The sequence below is a fragment of the Ricinus communis genome, chromosome 7, assembly GCF_019578655.1.
Source record: "Ricinus communis isolate WT05 ecotype wild-type chromosome 7, ASM1957865v1, whole genome shotgun sequence".
In the NCBI taxonomy this organism is placed as follows: Eukaryota; Viridiplantae; Streptophyta; class Magnoliopsida; order Malpighiales; family Euphorbiaceae; genus Ricinus; species Ricinus communis.
The window spans coordinates 5,298,787-5,323,490 of NC_063262.1; the positions used below are offsets into that span (position 1 = coordinate 5,298,787).

Here is a 24,704-nt window from a genome sequence, read left to right on the forward strand (position 1 = left end):
TTATAAAATTTTATAAATATAATATAATAAAATTTTAAGTATTTGATATTAATTTATAATATTAAAAAAATAGCAAACTAACTACTTTTAAATGTCATTAATTTTTAAAACTTTATTGAAGCAATAATATAAAAATTATTTCAAAGATATTTATTTATTAATTCTAAAACTATATAAATTAATACTATCAATATAATTGATATTACTATTTTTAGTTAAAAATTATTATATAATTAAAAAGTAATTTATTAGTGAATATAATATTTAAAATATTATCTTCTATAATTAGAATTATTATCTAATTAAAAATTAATTTATTAATTAATATAATATTAAATTATAATTAATATGCTATTTTTTAGGATAATTATATTATATAATTATAAGTTAATTCATTAGTGAATATAATATTTTAAAATATTATTTTGTATAATTAGAATTATTATCTAATTAGAAAAATAATTATTCTAATTTATTATTAATATGTTGTATCTTAGTATTAGAATGAGTATTTAATTATAAGCTTATTAATCAATGAATTAATAAAAAAATTGTAAAATTTATATATAGTAATTTCTAAGACCTATATTTTTTTGATATCTGTGCTTAATTTTTGACACATAAAATTTTTATTTTGTCATGTGTATTTATTTTTGACACATGAAATTCAAGCTGATGCGTGATTTTATAATTTTTTCTATTAATTTATTAATTAATAAGTTACATTCACAATTATATACTGACTCTAATCCTAAGAAATAAGATATTAATTATATTTTATATCATATTAACTAATAAATAATTTTCTAATCAAATAATGATACTAATTCTATCTTAAGAAATAACATAATTATATTTTAATATTATATTAACTAATAAATTAGTTTTCTAATTGGATTATAATTCTGATTCTAGAAACTAATATCTAAAATTATATTTTTAATATTATATTCAATAATAAATTTTTAATCCACAACATATATATCAATTATATTAATAGTATTAATTTATATAATACTATAATTAATTAATAAGTATTTTTAGAATATTTTTATATTATTATACTAGTAAAATCTTAAAATTTTTAAGAAAATTAAAAAAGACATTTAAAAATATTAGTTTACTATTATTTTTAAAATATTATTAATTAATAAATAATAAATTTTTTATTAAATTGTATCTATCAACTTGATTTTATAATTAAAATAATAATGACGGTCGTGTAATGCATGGGTAAGCGACTAGTTACATATAAGCTTGAATTCTATGTGTCAAAAGTAAGTACACATGTCAAGACAATAAATTTATATATAAAAAATTAAGCAAATATATCAAAAAAAATTAGGTCTTATAAATTATTATTATATATTTTATATATGTATATATTGTTACTAAGAATTCTTTTAAAGGGAATTAAGATGAATTATTTAGTAATATAAATAGAGGGATGTTTATAAAAATATTAAAATTAAAAATGTCATTTTAATGAAACTAACTATTTTTTTAATTTATATGAATATAAAAATTTGTTTATCTTTTTGAATGTACGGACCAATACATTATATTTTATTAATAATAAAAATAAAATATTTTTACTATTAATTATTTATTTGATAATTAAAATATGAAATAATTACTATTTACTTCTTGCCTTTTTAGCTTAAAATACCCGTTGCACTTATGAAGTTTTTCTTATATTAGTACCCCTTATATTTTATAAAAACTAACTATGATTTTATTCCGTTTAAAATCAATATAGCTAAACGAATAAATTGATAAATAAAAATACAATATGATTTTTAAATTTCTTATCAAGTTTATTTAAAATTCATTTTTATAAAACTAAAATAAATTCTTTTATTTCTAATATAGTTAATTTTAATGTCTAAAAAAATAATAACAAAAATAAACATTTCTAAATATGAGTATATATTTTATTTTAATAAATTATTTATATAATAATTTAATAATATTATTATATATAAGTATTCAAAATTTTTTAAAATTAAGTTGTGCTCAAAATTAAAATAGATAAAATTAAAAATTAATTATTTTCATAAAATACTAAAATTAAATATTTATGGACTAATTATTACTACTACTAGAATTAATAATTTTATTCTAACATGATAAAAAATTTAAATAGATTTTATATTTGATAAAAATATAAAAATTAAATTATATATATATTATTTATTTATTATTTAATTACTTTTGATTTTAATAATATAACATTAATAATTAGTTTTATAAAAATATAAAAAAATTTTAATATAATAAAATTGATAAAAGAATAATTCGTATATAGAGTAAAAAGTCAAGAAATAAATAGTAATTATTTTAATAAAAATTTAATATTATCTTATAGATAAAGTACGTGTTAATAATTTAATATTAGAATAAAAATATTTATGTGTATATATATTATTGTTTTTTTATTGATAAGGTGTGGTGTATATATCAGTATATTTTTCACCTCCGGCCAAATAAACCCGGTGTATCGGGGCTGCGTTTTGGTGAGGCTATTTTTGTATTCTACAGAGAGAATTTGAAGCGGGTCGAATAAAACCGGCAAGGAAGTGCGGGTGGGTGCATGGATGGACCTAGTTGTTGAACACAATCCCCAATAAATTCCAAAAGATATTTTGAGAGGCAACATTTACTATCTTAAACCTCCTCGGATATTTTCCCTTCCCTTGCCACTTCCACTTCGACTGAGTCACCAGGTGATCCCTTTATTCTACTTTCTCTTTCAGTTACACCATTAGTCACTTCTTTTCTTTACTAATTGCTGCTCTAACTTCACTGCTTCTGTTAGTTATTTTTTTTTTCTTCTTTTTGATAATTGTTTATGGTGGCATTTAGCTGATTCTTTTGGTGTAGCCTTTTCCCTTCATAAATATATGCCAGTTTTTTTTTTTTCATGGTTTTGAGCCATAAATTGGCACTTTAGGCAATTTTCAGTTTAAATTTTCGAAATTCCTCGTTTGGTATTAAATCAAACTCAAGAATTCAGTTCTTGTAAAAATAATGTCACCTGTAGAGTGCTGGAGTGATTTCATTTCAATTTATTTTTTTTTCCAAAATGCCTATGCCTATAGCCTTTCCAGACATACATGGCAATGCCTATACTAGTATGTTTCTTTCTAGATTAGCTGGTTTGTTCTTTACTCTTGCATTTGCTTCTTGGATAGTTGAGGTTCTTATAGGACTGTTTATTCATTTATTTGTTCTTTTTTATTTGGAAATGGAATAATATATTCATTTATCCATAAAACTCAAGCATTGATTAAAAGAGCCTTCTTTGCAGTAGTTGATATGTAGGTTGCTGTTAATTGTAAACGCTTGTGATTCAAGTTCTGCTCCTTTTAACATTAACATTAACCGTGAGAAACAATGCACATTTACTAGTTAGTTCCTGCTTTATAAATGTGAAGTTTACTTGGATATACTACTTTAGTACGTGCATTCACATAATTTACATGCTTATCACTATCCACTAATGCATTCAATTTCTTGAAGGGAGAAATTTTACTCTGCTAATCCAATGCCAAATTATAAACATTTGCAGCATCTGTTATTTTCTTGAAATTAATGATAAGGACATTCTGTTTTGCTCATTTCATTCTAAAAAAATGTCTGCCCATTATGATGCACATTTTCTCATGTTCCTGTAGGGTACCGATTGTTTCATCTTGTGGCTCGCGGATTTTTATGTATTGGTAGGAGTTCTGTGCTCCTAATATAATGTACCATGTAAACCTTTAAACCTACCTCAACTGACATGTCTCTCCACATTCCTTTTGTGTATTACCCTGTGTCCTTCACCTCATAGTAAGTTTGAGAAGCACAACATGATGGTGATTATGTTTATACTTTTGATCTGCAAATACCAATGTAATTCAATATCAGAATAAAATAACCAAGAACCAGAAGAAATATGCGTAGGCTGTTACTCTAGTACATTGCAAGTCAAAAATTTGTCGTAGAATGTAATTAATTTGTAGGTCTTGCAGATTTAGCACTAGATAGTTAATTTGGTAAGTTATGCTCATTTGGATTGAAAATAATAGTGCCAATTAATGTGATTGTAGTGGTCTCTTTTTAGTTTGGATTTTGGTAAGCAGGTGCAAAATTCTTGAACTCGATAGTTCTATGTTCTCATTTATTATTTATATTTGCTTCTATTCCATATTTTGACGTTGGGTTAAGGATGAGAGATGAATAGCACATAGGCAAGCATTGTTATGTAGTTTATTTGACTACCATAGTGTTTAATCTTTATACACATGTATTTATGGTATCTGCTTAATCTGGATTGCTTAGAAAAAACTCTACAAGCAATGGTTTGTACGTGGTATGGTGTTTCATAGAATAAGATCTTCTCCATCGTTAGAATTGTAAAATTTTGCATTAGTGCGTATAAATATCTATAATACATGCATAGCTTGAACAGTAGTCCTGAATGGATGAGAGAAAAGAAAATTATGGTCAATACTAAATTATTTGCACTTCTGAGGAGTTTGGAGATAGGAGAGCTGTTGTTTTGTATGAGTGGAATCTGTAAAGATTTTTGTGCGACTGTTATGGATTAGATTGGTGTTCCAAATGATGATTTATTTATTATCATGAGCACTGCAAGAGTTAAGAGGAAGACCTAATGGTCTATAGATCATGCTGTTGGAAAAATATAAGCTGGATTCAACTAATTATCTGGCTTGTAGTTGAGCGAAATTGTGAAAGTGAATCTCTTAATAGGTCTTACTTATCTAGGATTTGCATACTCCTATAAACAGAAAAATTTAAATAACAAAAAGAGAAATTAGCTGGATATTATGTCAGGATATTAAGTTGATGTCTAGTGAGTCTACAAAGCACTTGAAGTTTGTCTCTTGACACCCTTCAAGCTTGTTGCAGACATATTCATGTTTGAGTTAGTCCAAGGTTGTACTTTTTGGAATATTTCAGTACCTAGATCATATATATAGTTACAGTTCAGATTTCCTTGAGCATAATCAAGCTGTGGAGATAGAGCTGCTTGATAGAGAATCTAGATCGTCTAGCTCCATAAAACTTATCTTGTAAGCTACGGTGGCCTTGTTAGATCTTTATTAAGGAGCCCTTAAGCCTATTATTTTATGCATGGTGCTTCACAGAAGCTCTATAGTTGAAAGAAAATCCTATCTCTTTTACGTATAAAATTGTGTGCCTTATTGTATGCGTTCAGTTGTTGATGTCCTTTCTGTCAAAAAAGGACAATTTTGTTAGCATAATTGCAGAGATACTTGTCTTTTACAATGAACCTATTGCATCCATGTAATTCTTGGGTGTCATAAATGAATTGGAGGAATAATGCAGCAAAGGTTCCTATCCTACTTCAAATGTTTACCTTCTGCAATTTATTCCGCCATAGTTTGCAATTGGGGGTTAGATGTCTTTGTTTCTGTTGCAGGTTTTGGAGGAACTTTGCTAAAGATCAGTTTTGATGGAGACTGTTATTTCTGTATATAATAGTGTTACTGATTCTCTATTTGGTTCTACTAGACTGCTAGTGAGTCTCTGATTGATTTCTTTCCAAACATACTAGAAAAGCGATATCAGATACCATTGTTTATGATTTATATTCCGTTTAGATAGTTAAGAATAATTATAAGCACACAAATATCTTATCTTATTTTTCTTAATATGCAACTTTACAGTATATGTTGGGCTTCACTTATGACTCCGGATGATCTAGATACCACATACAAGGTCAGATTTAATATGCTGATGTTTTCTAATTATCTTTTTATTTTTCATCCAGATCAACCCATTCTGACAAGAATATTATACTATCATTTAGGCATTTTACCTAAGGAAGATTAACATTTGCTTCAATCTCTGATGCTTCGATTCAATTGTAGTCTGCTGCAGTTCCATAAAAATTAATTTCATATGAAAGTTGAAATGTATGGATTAATGGGGCTGAGTGCTGATCATTTTCTTCTTACCATTACTTGGTTGCCCTAGGTGCTGCCTCGTAGTTTGGCTGTTCAGGCTGGCTTAATCGGAGATGGGTGGGGATGTTGGAGTTTTCTTCACAGTTGAAACCACCATACAGGATGAAGGAATTTCCAGTTATTGTATTTTCATCCCTTATGCCATAAACCTGAAAGAAGATAACCGAGGTTGAGCTGAACAAAGACTTTTGGTTCATGGTAGGTATATATGTTCTGAAGATTTTAATGGTGCTTGATTTGCTTCCTAGGGATGTCTGAAGTGTCCGGGTGATCAAACCACGGTACCTTCTTATATAGCTCGATGTTTTCTTGATGTATGGTGTTTACCTTCTTATACAATTCTACGTTTTCCTGATGAATAAGGTTACCCTGCAATAAAAATAACAAAAGATTTGGTAAATGGAAACAATGCATAATAAAAACTTTTGAGAAAATGACACAATTTTTTCACAAACCTTTCTGCTAAGTTCTTGTATCTCATCAGTTAAGATTTGTTCCTGAATAAATTGAAAAATTATGCATGTGCATTCAGAGGGGATGCTAAGAGATTATAAACCACACATGTTATAATTGACAAATTTTCTAACCTTTTTTGTACGTATACCCCTTAAGCTCATTTCCAATTGATTCTCTAAACTCTGTAGGTCTTTGACACTTAAACCATAGAGTTGTTCTCCCATAAATTGCCTGTGATATCAGAATGTATATGTAGCTTCATCAATAAGTAATCATCGTTCCTTTTGTTTTTCCAGTATCATATCTATCAGGTTTTATCTTGCTTAAATAGATGTAGCCATCTTTTACATTCAATTGCAATAATTTGTAAGATAGATGGTTTCTAAAAATTGTATCGAGTGTTTTAGAAAATGCATGTCTAACTCTATGACTTGTTTTTTCTTTAGGAATATCAGCAAAAAATAGCCTTTAGATACATTGTTTTAGAAAATGCATGTCTAACTGTATGGCTTCTTTTTTCTTTAGGAATATCAGGCAAAAATAGCCTTTAGATACGTTATTTTCTACTACTACCGGACTTTCTTTTTCTCTCAATTTTGTGAGTTTTGACAGCCTTGTCTGAAACCGAGTTACATGGCAAGAATGATGTTACCCAATATAACTCCTTCAGAGTATCAATTTCTATAATCCCTTATTTCATCTTTGATAGTTCTTACATGCTATGTAAATTCAAAAGAGAAGGATCATACCGATGAGACTCTTGCAAGTTGTGCAGTTGCTGCCTTAAGACTGCTGCCTCCCTTTGCCAAAACTATGACGTCCATCATCCATTATAAGGTTTGAGCAAATGAATAAATTGTATATATGTTGTTTTGTGTTTTGCATGTTTATAACAGTATAAGTATACTGATTATGTAATCTTTTTACTGACATGCTAGATCCAACATATGCTTCCATATCTTCTGAAGAAACTTGAATTATTACTAGATGATGTGAATTTTCTGAACAAGAAAACCTACCTGCCTAACTTATTTCTGGGCCTCGCAAATTAAAAGAACCAGAGAGAATTGCCAAAATGGGTGCATTGTGAGAGGGAATGAGGAGTTACTGATATAGTATACCTTAACTTCTGAAGTTGGATTCAACAATTGTTGATGCTCTTCTTTTGTCTTGTTGTATCGCTCAATAATCGATTTCATGCTGCCAAAAATAAATATATACATTAGGTTTTTGTACAGACATATCTAGCATAATTAAAGAATTAAGCAAAAGATGGTGGCTTAACTAATAAAGACGCAGTGAATAGAAAAGCATAATTTATTGCATTTTACTCATCATTCTCGTAAGGTTTCTATGTGGATCAAGTTAAGTTCTTTGTGATTAAAAATTTCATATCAATAGGTCAGGAGAAAGAGTATGTTATATAAGTCTTTTCATACGTCAATTATGAGAAACCGAAAAAATTTTGTTGTACGGTCTGTAGCCGATTAACATCCTGTGTCCTGGTAAAATCTCAAAATGAACAACTAACACTTGTTATAACTAATGATGAGCCCTTGGACACTAAAAGTGATAAACTGATCTATTGAACAGGCTGTTTAATTGAATACGGCTGCATGCTAGTGTTAAAAATCTTACGAACAATAAAAAATGAACCAACTGATTACTTATTTCTACATTTACGGGCTGAATTTCGTGGATGAAAACAATCTTTACAGAAAAAGAAGGAAAGGCTGCATCTGATAGACTAGTCTTTAATGCTTTCTGCAAAGTAGAAACTGTTGATTTTTTCATGGAAGATTTCCATGTTGATTATTGTTCTTTTGAAACTTTTTAATATCTATACGCAAATATGCTAATTTTGTCCATGTTTTTAATGTCTGATGTCTGCCACTTATTTCTCTGCTGGCTTCTCAGGCTTCTCTCTTGTTCCTAGCTTATCATATGGACTATATAATAAGTTGTAATTAATTTCATTTCTTCCTCTGGTCTGACCACAAGAATGCTGTACTTGTATGAACTTGTGAATCTATATGTTCTTGAAATTATACGAGGTGAAAGTATACAATATGATATGAATTTTCTCTAGTTCGGGTGGTACCTTTTCACAACAAATCACTTTTGAGCTTTTCCTCCATTCTACTTGTAAACTGCAAAATTTCTATATTCAAAACTCAATCAAAATTTTAGGAACCCGAGCTGACGTAAAAATTTTACCATTGACTAGTCTTGGCCGGGTATGAATGATGAGATGGGGCTGGTTAGGTATTCGGCTTGATTCTTGCCTGAGAAAGAGGGTATAAGATGAAATTAGTCCTGCTTCAGATTTCTTTTCCCTCATGCTATGTTTGAGAAGTTGCATAGGGAGGAAAGAAACATTTTGTTTGGATGAGTGGAAAATCAAAAGGGTGGAGCCCCATCTTTCATTTCCCTCTCATTTTTTCTTCTTTTGTTTTAAAACATAAAAGTTTTTCCTTCAAAATAGAGAGGACATATAGTGGAAAAATATAATATATCTTCTTTCCTTTCTTACTTTTAAACGTAAGAAAATCATTTCCACCCTTTATTTTCCTCCCCTCCTTATTTTCTACCATTGTCAGTTCCCTGTTTTCATCACACTGGTAGGCTGCAAAATGTTCATTCTATCTTTTCTTGCCTTCAGAACTGATGCTGATGTTTGTCCGCGCGCATATCTATGTGTTTGTGCATGTGGGGTGCGTGTGTCATGTGTAAGTGTAACCTGTGTATAAAAGCATATCATTTATCATCTTTGCTAAGTTGTGCGTGTAGTGTAACATGTGTATAAAAGCACATCATTTATCATCTTTGCTAAGTTGAGGAGTCTTGCATGAAATCGTGCGTTCTCCTAACTGGTACAAGATAGTAGTGGTTTGCAGAAGGGATGGAAAAGGGAGGTCAATTTGAGTGGATTCTGAACGACAGATCTTAGACCAGTACGATCTCTGTTGATCATAATTCTAATGCCAGGTAAATCTCTCAGCGCCTTGGTTGATGCTAAGCAAATTGCTGTTCTGCCTGACATTCTTTAAATTCTCCAACTTTCCATACATTTTATTAATTTTTTTTTTTCAACTTAATAACTTTTGTGTTCACTCTGACGAGTGATTTTCAATTTTTTGTTCATGTGACAAACTGAAGAAACATGAGTTTTTCTTTAATTCTAGTTTGAACTTTTCTGTTTATTGTAACAGGAAACATGGATTTGAAGGTTCGTTTTATATATATTTTTTTCTCTGTCATACTATGTCATTAATTACTTTGATTTAGAAGGATTTTTGTTAGTTTTGTGTTGATTAGCAACAGAGTAATGCTATATATTTTCTGTAAAAATTAATTTCTTTTACTTGGTATAATCATGTATTTACGATTATGATGGTTAATGTATATTTCAAGCTTGGAATGTTTACGTAGGATGAACTATGGGTTGTGCTTCTAAGGGTAATTAAACTAGCAGTCACAGAACCTTATAGATTTTAATTTAATCACTAAAATTACAATTTATTTCATTTTAATTATTCAACTTCATTTTTAGTTATTTCCACTAATAAGATTAAAACATTATAAAAATGATTAGTATGCAAATAGAGATTAAAAAAGGAAAAAAATGGCACATGTTAATCTGCCATTGATACAGATGTATGTAGTTTTATTTTTATTTTTATTGAAATCCATTGGTAGATATAGTTGATTCATAAAGAAATTGAGAAATAAATTGATATGTAATAACTAATTTAAAACTGAGTGCAAATCAAATGATGATGGAGATGTATAATTACACATGCAACTAAACTTCTGTCGCTCAATAACCTAAGGTCAGTCTCATTAACAATCTCTAGTTTACAAAAGCATTATGAAGTTATTCAATAATAAAAAGAAAAGGGTAATTTAGATATTAACTGAGAATTTCTGAAATTAAGTATTGTCTGAATAATTTTGGCTAACCTGACATTTGTCTTGCTGTAATTTGATAATGAATGTGAAACTATTTCAGGGTGGGAGTCAAAGTTGTAATTTTTTACTAAACTGTGCATGTGGAATGCACACACACTAGTATTTTGATTGATGCCCATTTTTATTTGAAGTTGGAGCATGTGATGTTGTCATATTTTTCTTGTTTGTTAGGGCTCTTATATATATATATATATATTTCTCATATTCAAAAAGTTTTTGGAATAAACTCTTCAATCAATAAAAATATTGGTTTTTTTTTTTTAATTTATTAATTGAGGTAAGTTTCTGTGATGAAACTTGTTCATTTTTTTAAAGGGGTGGTCATGTGCTAGCTTTTATTTTTATGCTACAAGTTGCATTAGGTAATTGATATTATATATATATATATTTTGTAAAGAGGTGCTATTGGTGCAAAGGTAGGCAAAACTATAAGTTGCATTAGGTAAAATGTAGTTTAACAAAATTCTAAAAAAGAGAAAATACTTTTATTTTTCTATATATTTTTAAATAAATTTAGTCTATAGCAAATACAATTAATTGCACATCGAACGTACAACATTATTTATTTGATGAAAATATTTATATTAATTAATTTTTAATCATAAATTGTCCATAGATATACAAATAACTTTATAAGAATTTCTTAATCTTTCAATACCAGTGAAGAAGAACGGAAAACATAAGGGAAATCAAATGAAACTTTAAATGAGGATAATGAAATAGTAGGTTAATCTAGAATAAGATAAGACGACTCTAAATATGAACTCTACAGTTGAATTCTTACCCATTTTAAACTTAATGCTATATGAGAAAGAAAAAAAATAAATAAAGAAAACTAAAGCTGGATGTCATTAAGCATGAGAACTAAAGCTGAGCATGCCTTCAATTTATGGGCCATATTGCTCACTAGATAATTTAAAGTTTGCATTTGGATAAGTATTCATCTGAAATGAAATTATTTAAATTAGATATGTAAGCTTTTGGTATTTAAAAACATATGATTTTTTATTTGAAAAAATGAACTCATTGAATATGGACCCAAGAATCACTTAAAGATTTGGCTGAAGCATTATTATTATTATTTTTTTCTTATGTTTTTTTTTTTTTTTTTTTTTAATTTTTTTTATTTTTATGCTTAGGATATTTGTATTTTTATGAAGTGAGACAAACTTTCTCATTATCATTTAACAATACAATTGATCATTACTCTTATCTTTATAAAAAAAGTAAATGCATATACTATTTTTAGTATTTTGTTGGCTTTTCTTTTAAATTGTGTTTTTATATATAGAGAAATATATTTAAATTAATATTTCATTTTCTTTCCAAGTCATGTTTATTATTCTATTAGAGTTCGTGCGTTCTTGATGGACACTGGGACTTTGACTGATAAGGGAGTTGAGAGCTTTTAGTACAAAAATGGATAAAATGAAATGTGATGAAGAAGTTTGAATGGAGTTAGACGAATGTAAAATCCTATAGTGTTCCATCTCACAGAATTCTCTACATTTCAAATAATTGCTACACTGTTTATATATGTTCAATCAACATAGTTTAATATTTCTTAACTAAATTAATCCTTTAGCTTTTTATTTGTCGATTTTCATCATATTTATCCTTGTATTTGTAGTATTTAACTAAAGTTTAGTTTTTTCATTTAAAATATCTTAAGTAATATATCATTTTGATCCTCAATTTAAAACCTTTCACTATGAATAATTTATATTTAAAATAAGAAAAGTCTTTAAGTTAAAGTAGTGATAGCCCGGTTTCTAAAAGCAGTAATAAAAGTAGAGAGTAGATGTCGAGACAAGAATAAAATACTTAAACAACCAGCAACTCATGACAGGTTTTAGGATGATAGTATTCTAGAGTACAAAAGTGTATGAATAAATTTTACATAAAAATGAGACAGAAAATGATTGACAATATGTATGTAAAGAATTAGAATCTATCATATAAGGTGTTTTTTTGTTGTTTGGTTGTACAGTTTGAGGAACTCTAAAATTAGATGTTGGATTTAGGAAAATTTTAGAATAAGTGACTTGTTGGAGAGTTTTTAAATTCACTAAGAGCACAAAATCATAAAGCCATGGATAATATCTCATGCACTTTGGTTTCAAATTATTATAAATGGTAGAGCAGGATCTCCTTTAGTAAATGTGTAGTTCAATGACAAATATGGTTGAAGATGGTGGGAATGTGATAGCTTGACCAAGATCGATCTAACGAGGGTAGGAATTAATCGTTGGGACAAGGACAAGGACAAACACTTGAATAAAAAGTGGCTCTTAGCAGACTTTTAGAATGACAACCCTATAAAGTGTATGAATAAATTGAATCTCACATTGAAATAAGATAAAGAATGGTTGATAACATATATGTAAAGAGTTAAAATCTATCACATAAGACATCTTTAAATTGTTTGTTATAGAGGTGGAAAAACTATAAAATCAAACATACTAAGAAAATTTCAAAATAGATAATAGTCTAAAATATCCTTAATATACTATATTGGACCAAAATAAGTAATATCTCATTACAAAAGCACCGCCTATATCGTGTAATTTATCATAAATGAAGTTATGGTAATAGGCTTAGTTTGGGTTTCGCCTCATCACACGTATCAAATGTGCCTTATTGCGAAATATTATTATAAAACTTCTAAAAATCTTTAAATCATTAAATTCTATAAAATTAAAGAGGTAACTATGAGATGATAAATGTTTCTTCTAGCTTAATTAAAGTCTCGAGTTTAAACTTTGGATATGCAGTTGCGTTAAAACTTTTGAGGTAGTGCTTTGCCATAAGGATCATATGTTCGAAATACTCATAAAAAAAAATTAAAAAGATAACTATTTTAGTATTATGCTCGTTGCATGTTTGGTGCCAATAATAGTAAAGACGAGACAATTAATTTGCTTTATACATATTTAAAAAAGTTCTTGTTAATATTTTAACTATACTTTAGTTGTTATAGCATGTGGATCAGAGAGTTAATTCAACAAAGGTAGAAAATAGACACTAGAGCATAAACAAGATACTGAATAAGAATTGACTCTTGGTAGACATTTAGAATGATAAATATTCAAAGTACGAGGTTATATGAATGAATTAAATTTCGATTGAAATGAAAAAGAAAATATTTAGTATATATTTTATGTGATATGGATTCAGCTTCTTCAATGAATATGTAGTTTGAGAATAAACTAGGCGAAAGATGATGGTCATATGACAATTTGATCTGAAAAAGTGATCCGACAAAAACAAAAAGTGGACATTAGGAGACAAAAGTAAAATGTCTAGATAAAGAGTTGCTTTTGACAGATTTCTAAGATGCCTAGTGGACACGTGATAGTCTAACTTCCGTTAAGGACGAATGATAATGTCGAGATAAGGGTAAAACTCCTAAATAAGAAGTTGTTTCTCACATACTTTTAAGATGTCAAACCTTTAGAATATAGAAATGCATGAATTAACCAAATCTTACACTGAAACAAGAGAAACAATAACTAATAACATATATTTATATTTAAAGAATCAAAATCAATCACATAAAATATCTTTTAGTAGTTTGATTTAAGAGTTGAAAAAATTTTAAAATTAAATATAATAAATTTTAAAATAATTAAAATAAATAACCTCTTGAAAAATGCTCAGAATTGAAAGAACTTCAAAACTAAATATAATGAGTTTAAAAAAATCAAAATAAAAAACTTCTTGAAAAATTTTCAAATCTACCAATTTGACCGGCAAACTTAAAAAACAACATAGATAAATTTTGATATGATATGTATTTGAGCCATTAAATTAACAATGATAAACGATTTTTTCTATCTCAAAGGAATCTATAAACTTTTCCACAATAACTTATATATTACTATTATCATGTATTCTAAAATCTTTCACAAAATTTATTATTTTTATTAAAAATGTAGTAAAATTATTTTGACAAAAATATATGTAAATATATGAGGATTATTAATTCTATGCCAGTTAAGATAATTTTTTGTTTTTCTATCAATACCATCATTATACGATTATTATATATGAATTATATTTATGAAAATTATTTCAATTTTTTGTTCACATTATTATTTTCTCATGTTAATTGACATGTCAATTTGAGAATCATAAAACAAATAAGAAATATTTTTTTTTGGATACAACGTTTCTCAAAATTATTAGATACAATTTAAATATAATAAAATATAATAATGTAAACTCAATTTTATATATTTATTTTAATTAAAGATGTCTAGTTAATTGGCAAGTGAAACATTATAAGAAAAGATTATTTATATTGTGGTCACATGACGTATCAATAGAACAAAACTAAAAGAAGTTTACCTTCTTGTTTTGGTTGAACTTAAAATGGTAAATAGTTTTATCTTTAATCTTGGATCTTTTCAAGAATTTATATTAAACTATTTAGACATATATATATATAGAAAAGATAATATGATGATTTATCAATTGTATTTATAAAATTAGAGATGCATTATATTAAGTTAATTACTTCCTAATTAGGATAAACTTTTCTTATAAGAGCGGATGCTCTTATACATGTGTGAAGTATCCATTTTACGTGTCCTTATACTTCTTTATCTTCATTTTATGTTTTTGTTATTGCAGACATTTATCTCTACTTAGATTGTGGGAAACTAAAATGAGACCCTAAGTCCTAAATTTTATTCTGACATCACTTGTAAAGGGAAATCTTGCTGGAACCCAAATCTCATATAAATCTGGTTTACTGTACTCTGTAGATGTAATAGGGTTGCATTGATACAAGATTTTGAAGCTTTTTGCCTACTTTTTCTTGCTGTTCTTTGTTAAACTTCGCCTAATGAAATTAAAAATTAAACATTTGTCTCTTTTATAAATTTCAGCCAATTTTTTTTAAATTTTTATTTAAATAGTCTGATTTGACTAATTAATTATAATTATAGTCAAATTAAAATTTCGATCAAAGTTAGAGGCTATCCTTTTAATTTCACATACTAATATCTTTTTGCTTTACCAATATCGTTTGCCTCCCTTCATTTTTTTTTCTCAATTCATGATTTTCATTTGTTATTCACTTTCTTGTTCGTATGTACCTTGATTTTGGTAACTTGTGTGTAATGTGTAAATATATATGGCAGTGATGTATAGATTGTTGATATTGACAAGTCATTCTATTTGATCGAGATTTTAATTTAATTATAATTACAATCAATTAGCCAAATCGGACTATATAAGTAAAAATTAAAAGAATGGACCGAATTTATAATTTGATGTAAATTTTTTGATTTTTTGTATCATTACACCTTTAAACTTTAAAAGAAGAGTAGCATTTTAATTTGTAGGTTGCCAACATATTAATTTCCTTTTCTCCCTAAAATATCCAATCAAACTTGACAAATCTAATCTTTTTCCTCCCTTAAGATTTTACATTTCTTCTTTTTTCTTTTTTCTTTTTAAAAGTTTTTCTAAAACTACAAATTTTAATAAAGCTGTATCTTCAGTAAAAGCTATAGCCCATTGGAAAATGTCAATGGAATTTGAACTCAAGTCTATTACAGGATGATGCTAATTATAAGGTTTGCATTATTAGATGGGACAGCTCATTAATTTTTATTACTCTAAACCAAGTTGTTGTGGATTATTCTATACAAAGTTAAGGAAGTTGCCATAAAAAAGCCAAGCGTGCATTGCATCCATAATATTGTACTAATAACATGCCAAGATTTTTAAGGACACTAAGGTATCAAAGAAAGCTTGCTTATTTGATTAGGATTAAGTTATTTAATATTTATTAGGTTATGATTTAGTATGTGGGGAACATCATTTCTAGTACTAATACATTTTGGACAACATGAGTGGTACTGGGAAAGTTTATTAAGAAAAAAGAGACTAGGATAACAAAAGTACTAAACCTAAATGGATATTAAATATCAACTTGATGAAGGAATGGTTTTGGTATGTTACCTAACATTTAGTTGTGGTGCTTTAATAATTCAATAAAGTATGCAACCAAACATATGCTTGCTTCAACATGTGAAAGCAAATATAAAAATGAATGGATCAAATTATAAGCATATAACCAGAAAAGGGAAATACTATGATTAATATGATCATCTTTCTATAATTGGAAAAAGAGAAAACATTGTTCCAGCATATATACACAGCATTATCCTTGTGTCCAAACATGGCATTATTAACAGTGAGACAAAGTTTAGAAGTGAGACTTCTAGCTGCTCCCTACTTCAACCTTTGAAGCATTGGGAAAATTATTGAAAAGAAAAGGGTTTAACTAATTACATTTTTGAACTATGGTCAGCTGGAATAAGTTAACAAGATTGACAACAGGAAAAAAAAAGGAGATATAGAACTAGGACAAGCTAATTCTGTGATCTTCATGTGCAAAGGACTTAAAAAAAACAGTTGGTGTTGTTATCAGAAGGAGTGAATTGACATAAGCTATTCTTTTATGTGATATTGAACTTGATTATTTTTGGAACTCATAGATTTGAACTTTTAAATTGAATGGTTTGTTTTGATGTGATATTAAAACTATTCAAAGTTTGAATCTTCTTTCTTTGTTTCACAATGTATGGAAATTTCACCAAGTAGGAACCCTTGGGGGATTTTCCCTATACTGGCCCATTCAACATATGCAAGTTTTGAATGAAACAGAAACTAGATAGTGAGTTATGTATGCAAAGCTATGTTCACCTAAACATCCTTTTTGGCATCAAATGCACAAGTCTTCCTATAAATGCATCTTCATCCCATCCATAATCTTTAACTTTCCACCTTAATATCCCTTTTGTATATGATCACAGAAGCTTTCACTGCTTAAATCAAGGTTCAAAAGTGATGGAAGTATAAAGCGTAGTTGGCCATGCAATTTGCTTATAATAAAACTTCAAATCATTTTCATCTTTTTATGTAAAAGTAATGGATAGTTTTGATCTCCTAATGGGATCACACTCAATTATCCTTATCCATCTCACTCTATTCATACGAGAACCTACTCACTTTTTCGACCTCTTTTTAATTTCCTTGAGAGTAATCATTTCACAAAAAACACACACAAAAAAGAAGAAGTCTTTGCCTTTTGGAATCATTAATCACTCTTTCCTCTCTAGTAGTCTTGAGTTTCCTAGATGCATCTTTCTGTGCTTTCTATTTATTCCATGCTTAACATAGTGTCTCTTAGACATACCAAATTCTTCAGTTATGGTTTGAATTTATACTTTCAAGAATCTCTACACAGAAACCTAAAAAAAACAAGCTAGACACTCTAGAATAGGAACCCATTAACTCAAAGTAGAAACCTGGCAGATTTTAGTCTCATCAAAATATGGTCTTATCACAAATATGGGATAAGCAATAACCAAGCATTTCTCAAAATCTCTCTCTTTTTTTCTTTGGTAGTACAAATCTCTCTTTTTGCATTCGTGTGTGATCTCCTAAATCCTTGCCGAATCATCAGCTTTTGGCAACAGTATATATATGCTCAAAGATCATTTAAACCACTGCAAAACCTATTTAGTCTCTAGCTATTTATGTTCCTTGTTTCTGCTTGGGTTATCTATGATCCTAATTAAGCGCATATATTTTTCTTTTGGTACACTAATAAACTTTCTAAAGGGTAGGAGACATGAGGTGTCAAGATAACATTTAAATGTTGAGCTACTGGCTTAATGAATCATTGCTTGTGGTTTATGCTTATATATATATATTACAAGTCTGATTTCCTTTTTGATAGATTATGAATGTTACAAGCCTAACTCATTAAGGACAACAAAAAGATTCTTGTCAAATTAATTGTAACATGTAATATATGAGTTAAGAACATCAAATTAATTAGAGACAAATCAAGAAGCCTTGTTTTTCTCCATTAGATGCATGCAAGATTGTTTTATCCTGCCCAAACCCTATAACTAATTATCCGATATACAAAACTTTATAAATAAAAAGAAGGTAAATAAACATTTGGCAGGATATGCACATGTTTATTGCTAGACAGCCAAGTCACATGAAGTGGAAGTATAGAAAAACATATTAAGTTCACACAAACTTGCCAATTTTCTAAGGATTAGCTAGAGAAAAGATCATATAATTTCTGTAAGTAAGCAACAAACTATATATTTCTAATAAAGAAAAATAATGACAAACCTGGTATTTGCAAACTCATAGAGCTTTCCAGTGCTAGAAAAGATCATAAGTCCAACTTCTGCATCACAAAGAATTGCTAACTCTTTTGCTTTCTTAATTAATCCCTTTCTACGTTTGGAGAAAGTCACTTGCCTGCTTGTTGAATTATCAATTCTTCGAATCACAATCTTCCCTCTCCCCATATCTCTTCACCTCTCTTTAACTAATATTGATTATTTTAGGGTTTCTGCAACAAAAGAAAATCCTAACAAAGTAAATCTTAATGAATAACTAACAAGAGATTGTTTAGTTTAAGACAAAACAAGATTTCAAGAAAGAAAAGCTTACTGGTTTAAGCCAAAGAAAGACTTTAAGCTAATTGTAATCAGAAAGTGGTTCTGGATGCTATCCAAGACCTTTATAAGCAGTAAAGCTTTCTTTTTTCTTTTTATTTTTTTCTGGATGTGAAAGCTATACTGCTAGCTTATGTATTATAGGAATATAACACTATACATTAATTTAATAATTAATATTATACATTAATTAAATAATTTAATAAATTGTACTTTACTACAGTAATGTACTTGAGGTTGAATTTTATATAGCATGGATGTATATATTTTGTATTTTTCATTATTTTTATGGTTGCCATCGGCCGTATAATTTAATGACACGTGGGAAAGTGATTATATAAACATTACTGTTAATGGGCATTTAGTAACATTTTTATATAGGCACCGTACCCAGGTTGAGTTAATCTAATTATGGTTTATGTATCAGGGCTAACCTTATATATGCATCTGCTTAAGGTGCAGAGCTGTTGACACTTCTTACCATGCATTTATGGGGAAAATGTTAATATTATAAGGTCTCTGTAATTTAGGTGAGAAACTATTACATTAACATTACATCAATGGTTTTATTTCTAATTTCTCAGGCACCTCTGATTAGCATTACAATGATATCTTTTTCTTAATTATGGCCTAATAACACAAAACAAAAATCTAAAATTTTTGTAAATTGGTACAATTTTAATATATATATATATATACATATATAGTTAATGAAGGTAAGAAGATTTTTTCTTACTATTTGTTTGAAGGGGGGGGAAAGCCCTCTTGGAACAAGAAAATGGGTAGTAATACGAGATCATCTTGCATTTCCTATGTATTGTATTTTGAGTTGGCCGTAAACCCTAGACTCATCCAAAAAGAAAAAAACAATGTACAAAATCTAGATTAAGGTGTATTTTTGCAGCTAAGGAATGTGGGAGTACGACCCTTGTGGGTTGTGTCAGACAAAGTCTTATACTTTTAACTAAATAAGGAATGAAAGAGAATGCCACTGTTTTTCATTAACTTTTCCAAATCTGGTAAATATAACGTTTCCATTTTTATTTTATTTTAATTTCGACTTATATTATGTTGTTGTAATCTTACACAGCTCCATTCCCTTTTAACTTAAAGCTCATTAGAAAAAGTTTCCTTTGTTAAAAATCTTCTTTCTTAATGCAATTCATTATCAGATTTTACTTAACATCCTGCTCCTGCTTTTTTAAATAATTATCAGTAGTCTCATTTTATCACTAAACTTAAACACTAATATTAAAGTATAATGAGTTATGTTATTTTCTAAGTGCATTAATCACTAAATTAAAATGTTCATATTAGTTTTTCTCCCATTTATAAGTTGTTTAGGTTGCATTAGAAAAAAACGATTATGAGTATTATTTTTAAAGAATCATTCTATTTATTATTGACTGTAGTAAAATTATCAATAATAATAAAAAAATATTTAACTGAAATATACGAATTAAAAAAATTAATCCAACTAATTGATATTCTAACATCTAAAAGCTAAACCATCGTTGGAATTTTTAAAAGTAGTTGATTACATGCCCTAACTTATAATAATAATAATAATAATAATAATAATAATAAGTTTCTGCTAATATATAAATAGTATTGGAAAAGGAATATTTTCTTTTTTCTTTCTTTGGTAGTATCCCTAAAGAGTAAATATACCCACTAAATTTGTGCTATTTGTGAATAATAACCTTAATGACTTAATTAGTGCAAGATGAATCCGCTAGGCATTAAAAAATAAAATAAAATAAAATAAAATAAATTTAGCTACAGACAACCAAATTGACTGACACACATGTGGAAGACTACACAAATGGGTATCCTCCAATCGAGGGAATGCTTAGCACGCTTATACGAATCTTGCCCTATAGCAAACCATCCGTACACCTTCTGCCCAAAAGAGTAATGCAACTTGCCAACACAAACATTTTGCTCTAAATAGCCATCACTTCTTTTCATATATCATAAACTCCTTCAGGACTGACCATTACTACTCGACTGTCTCTACTTCACTCTCCTTCATGTTCTTGGAGTTTACTCAGTAGAAGTGATTTTCTTCTTTTTATAATGTGAATTCATTAAGGAACAATTCTATTGTGAGAGTTGGTTAAAATATTATAAAATCCTATTGTATAATCTCCTAGTTATCAAATAATAAGTAGACCTGTTTATTGAGCAAACCTAAAATTGTTCGTCAAAAAAGAAAGTATCATAAACATATAATATTATTGTTTGGAAGAAAGTATATAATACTCAAAAGTGTATAGATGAAATAATATGATTTCTTGTAGTTTAACTAAAGTTTTATCTTTTAGCCTATCGCTGATCAGTTTTAGATCGGGTGGTGGTCCTTTTTTCTTTTTCTTTTTATTTATTATTAATTAGTTTTATAAATAAATATTAGTATTTCTTTTAAGAGTTTTATAGTTCTCCATTATAAGAGTTTTGAATTCTCATTTTATAGGAGTTTTATAGTTCTCAATTACGGAAGTGTTGAATTCTTCCTTTACAGGAGTAGTAAAGAAAAAAAAAGGTAGATTAAATGTGACATAACAATCAAACTCGTTAAAAGATATTTATAAAGTTGATATGTGGTTTAATGCCACCGAGTGGAGTATTTTTCTCGTGAAATTGCAATCTACTGCTCCATCTATCCAATTAATGATTGATAAAAGTAAATTTCTTTATATGTGTTTCTTGATGTTTGATGTTTATTTTTATCTTTTATATCAAAACTTATTTGTCAATTTTCATTAATGGAATATTTATATTTTTTCTAAAAAAAATAAAATAAAATAAAGTCTCGAGTTAGAGTTTTAGATATGCAGCCACCTCAACACTTTTGAAGTAGTGCTTTATCATTTGCAAAAATTTTATCCGATACATTCTAAATTACTCTAAATAAATAGATAAAAGGAGAAAAAATATATATATATTATTTCAAAGCAATTTAGTTCGATTATGTCTTGAGATGGATACATGATGTGTGGAAGGTTTCTCTCTAATCTGAAAAGATAATTAATTTTCAATTTATATGCAAATTAAAAAAAGGGAAGACTGTTTTATATTAATGTTATCAATCTTTATCATTATGTGTCTAAAATAGTGGTATTAAATTTTCTATAGAAGCTACAATTTAAAGTATAAAATATTTGAAAACTACTTACTAAAATAACAATTAAAGAAAAAAGTAAAATAGTGGACTAAAAGAAAGAAAAGAATTGTCTTTCAGAAACGAAGAGTTATTACAATGGGATATAATTTTATAAAAAAAGAAACTAAATAAATACATTTTTATTTTATAAAAAGAGAAAATCTGACTAATAAAAAATTAAAAAGAAAACAAAAACAGAGCTAAAAAAGAAATTGATTTAGTCTAAACAACGCCCTATGTATCACTCATCAATATAGGAAATATCTTAATGGAATATGATAGAGATCTCTATTATATGTGAGCATGGCCAACAATCCTCATATGAGTGAGGCGTTGCCGGGTGTCACATAGATACTCATTATCGGCTGCAATAAGAAGATGAATTATCATCTCATCTTTTGGCATACACATATAATAAATTGATGTTTAAAGTCCTCATATTACATTTTTAGAAAATATATCTTTTCTTTGGAAGAGGCGTTAACCATAAATTAGAAAGAATTCAGGGACTGAATTTTAATTTTATAAATAGTTACATCAAATACAAAAAAATATGATCTTTTATTGGAGATGTACAAAATATTTACACGATGAGGTGAAGTAAATACGTAAAATGAATAAAAGAAAATATGAGGAAACCACCTCTAGCCTAGTCAGTTTAGAATTTTAGGATGGTCACACATTCTCTCATTCACATGTGAAAGAATTTGCTTTCTTATAACAAATATAGCACTAAATTTATGATACTTTATATTACAAATATAGAACATATTTTTGAGTCGAATTTTTAGTCTATAGGTAGCGATCAACTTCAATACCTATTTCGATTGAAAATATAGTTCCTTGTCATGCCGCAGATTGGCCTCTCCATGCTGCAACATGGGGGTTGTACCGGCATGGAGGTTGGCTTATGTAGAATTAGCCTTTCACTTGGCACATAGGCTCTGTCGCTTTTGGATATTTGGTTTTGAGTTATTTAGGTCTCCGTTTGTATATTTGACTCTTTCAAAATGTTTTAGGATATGAAATTCAAGCGTTCACATATGTATTTAAAAAAAGTATACAAAAAGGAGGAAAAACTATGAAAAAAACACTAAAACAAAGTTAACAGAATAGATAAAATTAAAAGAAACAGAAAAATTGGAAAATTTTAATTTGTGCTTGTGCTAGTTAATTAAGATAAACACTACTTTCATAATTTAAATTATTACGGTCATAATTTTCACACGTTTAAATATTTTTAGATAAAAAATAAAAATTATACCCTGGAAATTTAGATTTTGAAAAAAAAAGAAAAAGAAAAGCTCAAGCCTTGTTTAATTATAATATTGAGGACTTTAGAGTGGGAGGTGAAGACTCCGTTAAGGTAATCATATAAAGATATGGTGGTGGTTTGTAATCACAGCGTCCTATTGGCTAAAGACCATGTGAAGGTGACCAATGAGATTCGATCTTAGCAGAAGCTTGTGTGGAAAAAAGTCCTTGGATTAAGGAACCCTAATTTCAAGATTAGATTATATTTTTAATTAATTACTCAATCTTAATTGTTAAATAATGTAATTTAACCACTTCTTATGCCTCCTGCTTCGAGCCTGGCCAGGTGTCAATGATCAACAAATCATATATCTACTTATACCAAGAAAAGAAAGCTGTTGTAATCCATTTTTCCCATTAAATTATCATCCCAACAATGAAAAAGTGACTTTAATGACTCATCCCACCATTGATAATCACTTCTTTTTAGTTGTGATGTCAATACGAGAATACTTTAATGGAAGAAGCACATGAACTTTATCATGACTTTTTTTAATATACATGTTATTTTGTTCTCCAACCAAGAAAAGAAGATGTGGTCAATTAATTTCCTCTCATTTTATATTATATTTTTCATTTTTCTTTTCGGATTGAGGGAGAGGTATGTCTCTTTTGATGCGTAAAGCCCACCTGATCATGTTTTGAACAGAGATATGCACTTCCTTTTACGTTATATATTTTTCTTTTTCTGCAAAATCTTCTTCTAACAGATCATTTTGGTGACTGCATATTAACATTTCGTATGCATAATATATATAGTTGTTAGGGTTTTGTCTCCCTTCACTTTCCTTTGTTTCGAAGATATACATACTATTGCCCCATTGAGTGTAACATCATCTGGTAGTTTGGTACTTAATTAATTGAATGCTCAAGTTCAAATATTTATATATACAGACTTCTAAATAAATCATTAGATTTCCATATATTCATGCCATGGTTACACATTAGTATGTGTTTTTGTTTTATTCTTTTTTAATTAGCACGACTTCAGTCTCTTCCAGATTTTATTAAAAGGGTCTTTGTTAATCCTAAAGTATCAGCCACATCAAATTTTAAGGGAAAGAGACATGCTTCGTGATGGTTGCCAGGTTGCTAGTTACTTCCAAAAACACACCATCTATTTTATTTATTTAAAAATAATTTTTAAATGAGATAATAAGAATGTCTCATAATTTAATTAAAATTTTAAATATGAATTTTAAATATAGTTATATCATGTTCGATAAATTTTAAATTAATTAAATTAATATTAAATATCAAATAAATAAAAAATAATCATTTTTCAAAATTTAGGAT

At 28.0% G+C, this 24,704-nt stretch overlaps 1 protein-coding gene and 1 long non-coding RNA gene across 15 annotated transcripts; one reads left to right on the top strand and one right to left on the bottom strand.

The window, feature by feature from the left end:
• The first annotated feature begins 2,456 nt into the window (after positions 1-2,456).
• Positions 2,457-9,882, top strand: LOC107261900. 8 transcript variants are annotated; one of them, XR_007216702.1, is made up of 7 exons: positions 2,457-2,726; positions 5,453-5,551; positions 5,700-5,751; positions 6,010-6,197; positions 7,165-7,292; positions 7,394-9,443; positions 9,668-9,882. It is a non-coding gene; the product is annotated as an uncharacterized LOC107261900 (long non-coding RNA). The 8 variants fall into 8 exon arrangements; XR_007216701.1 differs by lacking the exon at positions 2,457-2,726 and adding an exon at positions 3,705-3,834; XR_007216699.1 differs by having other exon boundaries at positions 3,678-5,751.
• Positions 3,750-19,218, bottom strand: LOC8270251 (MADS-box transcription factor 23). 7 transcript variants are annotated; one of them, XM_048377042.1, is made up of 11 exons: positions 18,924-19,218; positions 18,729-18,822; positions 18,597-18,654; positions 7,577-7,655; positions 7,205-7,266; positions 6,587-6,686; positions 6,455-6,496; positions 6,285-6,368; positions 5,991-6,148; positions 5,852-5,907; positions 3,750-3,883 (listed from the first exon to the last, which is right to left on the bottom strand). In XM_048377042.1, the coding sequence occupies exons 3-9, from the start codon at positions 18,641-18,643 to the stop codon at positions 5,993-5,995; spliced, it is 570 nt and encodes a 189-aa protein (XP_048232999.1). In that variant the 5' UTR covers positions 18,644-18,654; positions 18,729-18,822; positions 18,924-19,218; the 3' UTR covers positions 3,750-3,883; positions 5,852-5,907; positions 5,991-5,992. The 7 variants fall into 7 exon arrangements, with proteins under 7 accessions (XP_048232999.1, XP_025014554.1, XP_025014549.1 ...); XM_025158786.2 differs by having other exon boundaries at positions 5,852-5,904; positions 18,597-18,822; positions 18,924-19,211; XM_025158781.2 differs by having other exon boundaries at positions 18,597-18,822; positions 18,924-19,207.
• Between the last annotated feature and the right edge of the window lie 5,486 nt (positions 19,219-24,704).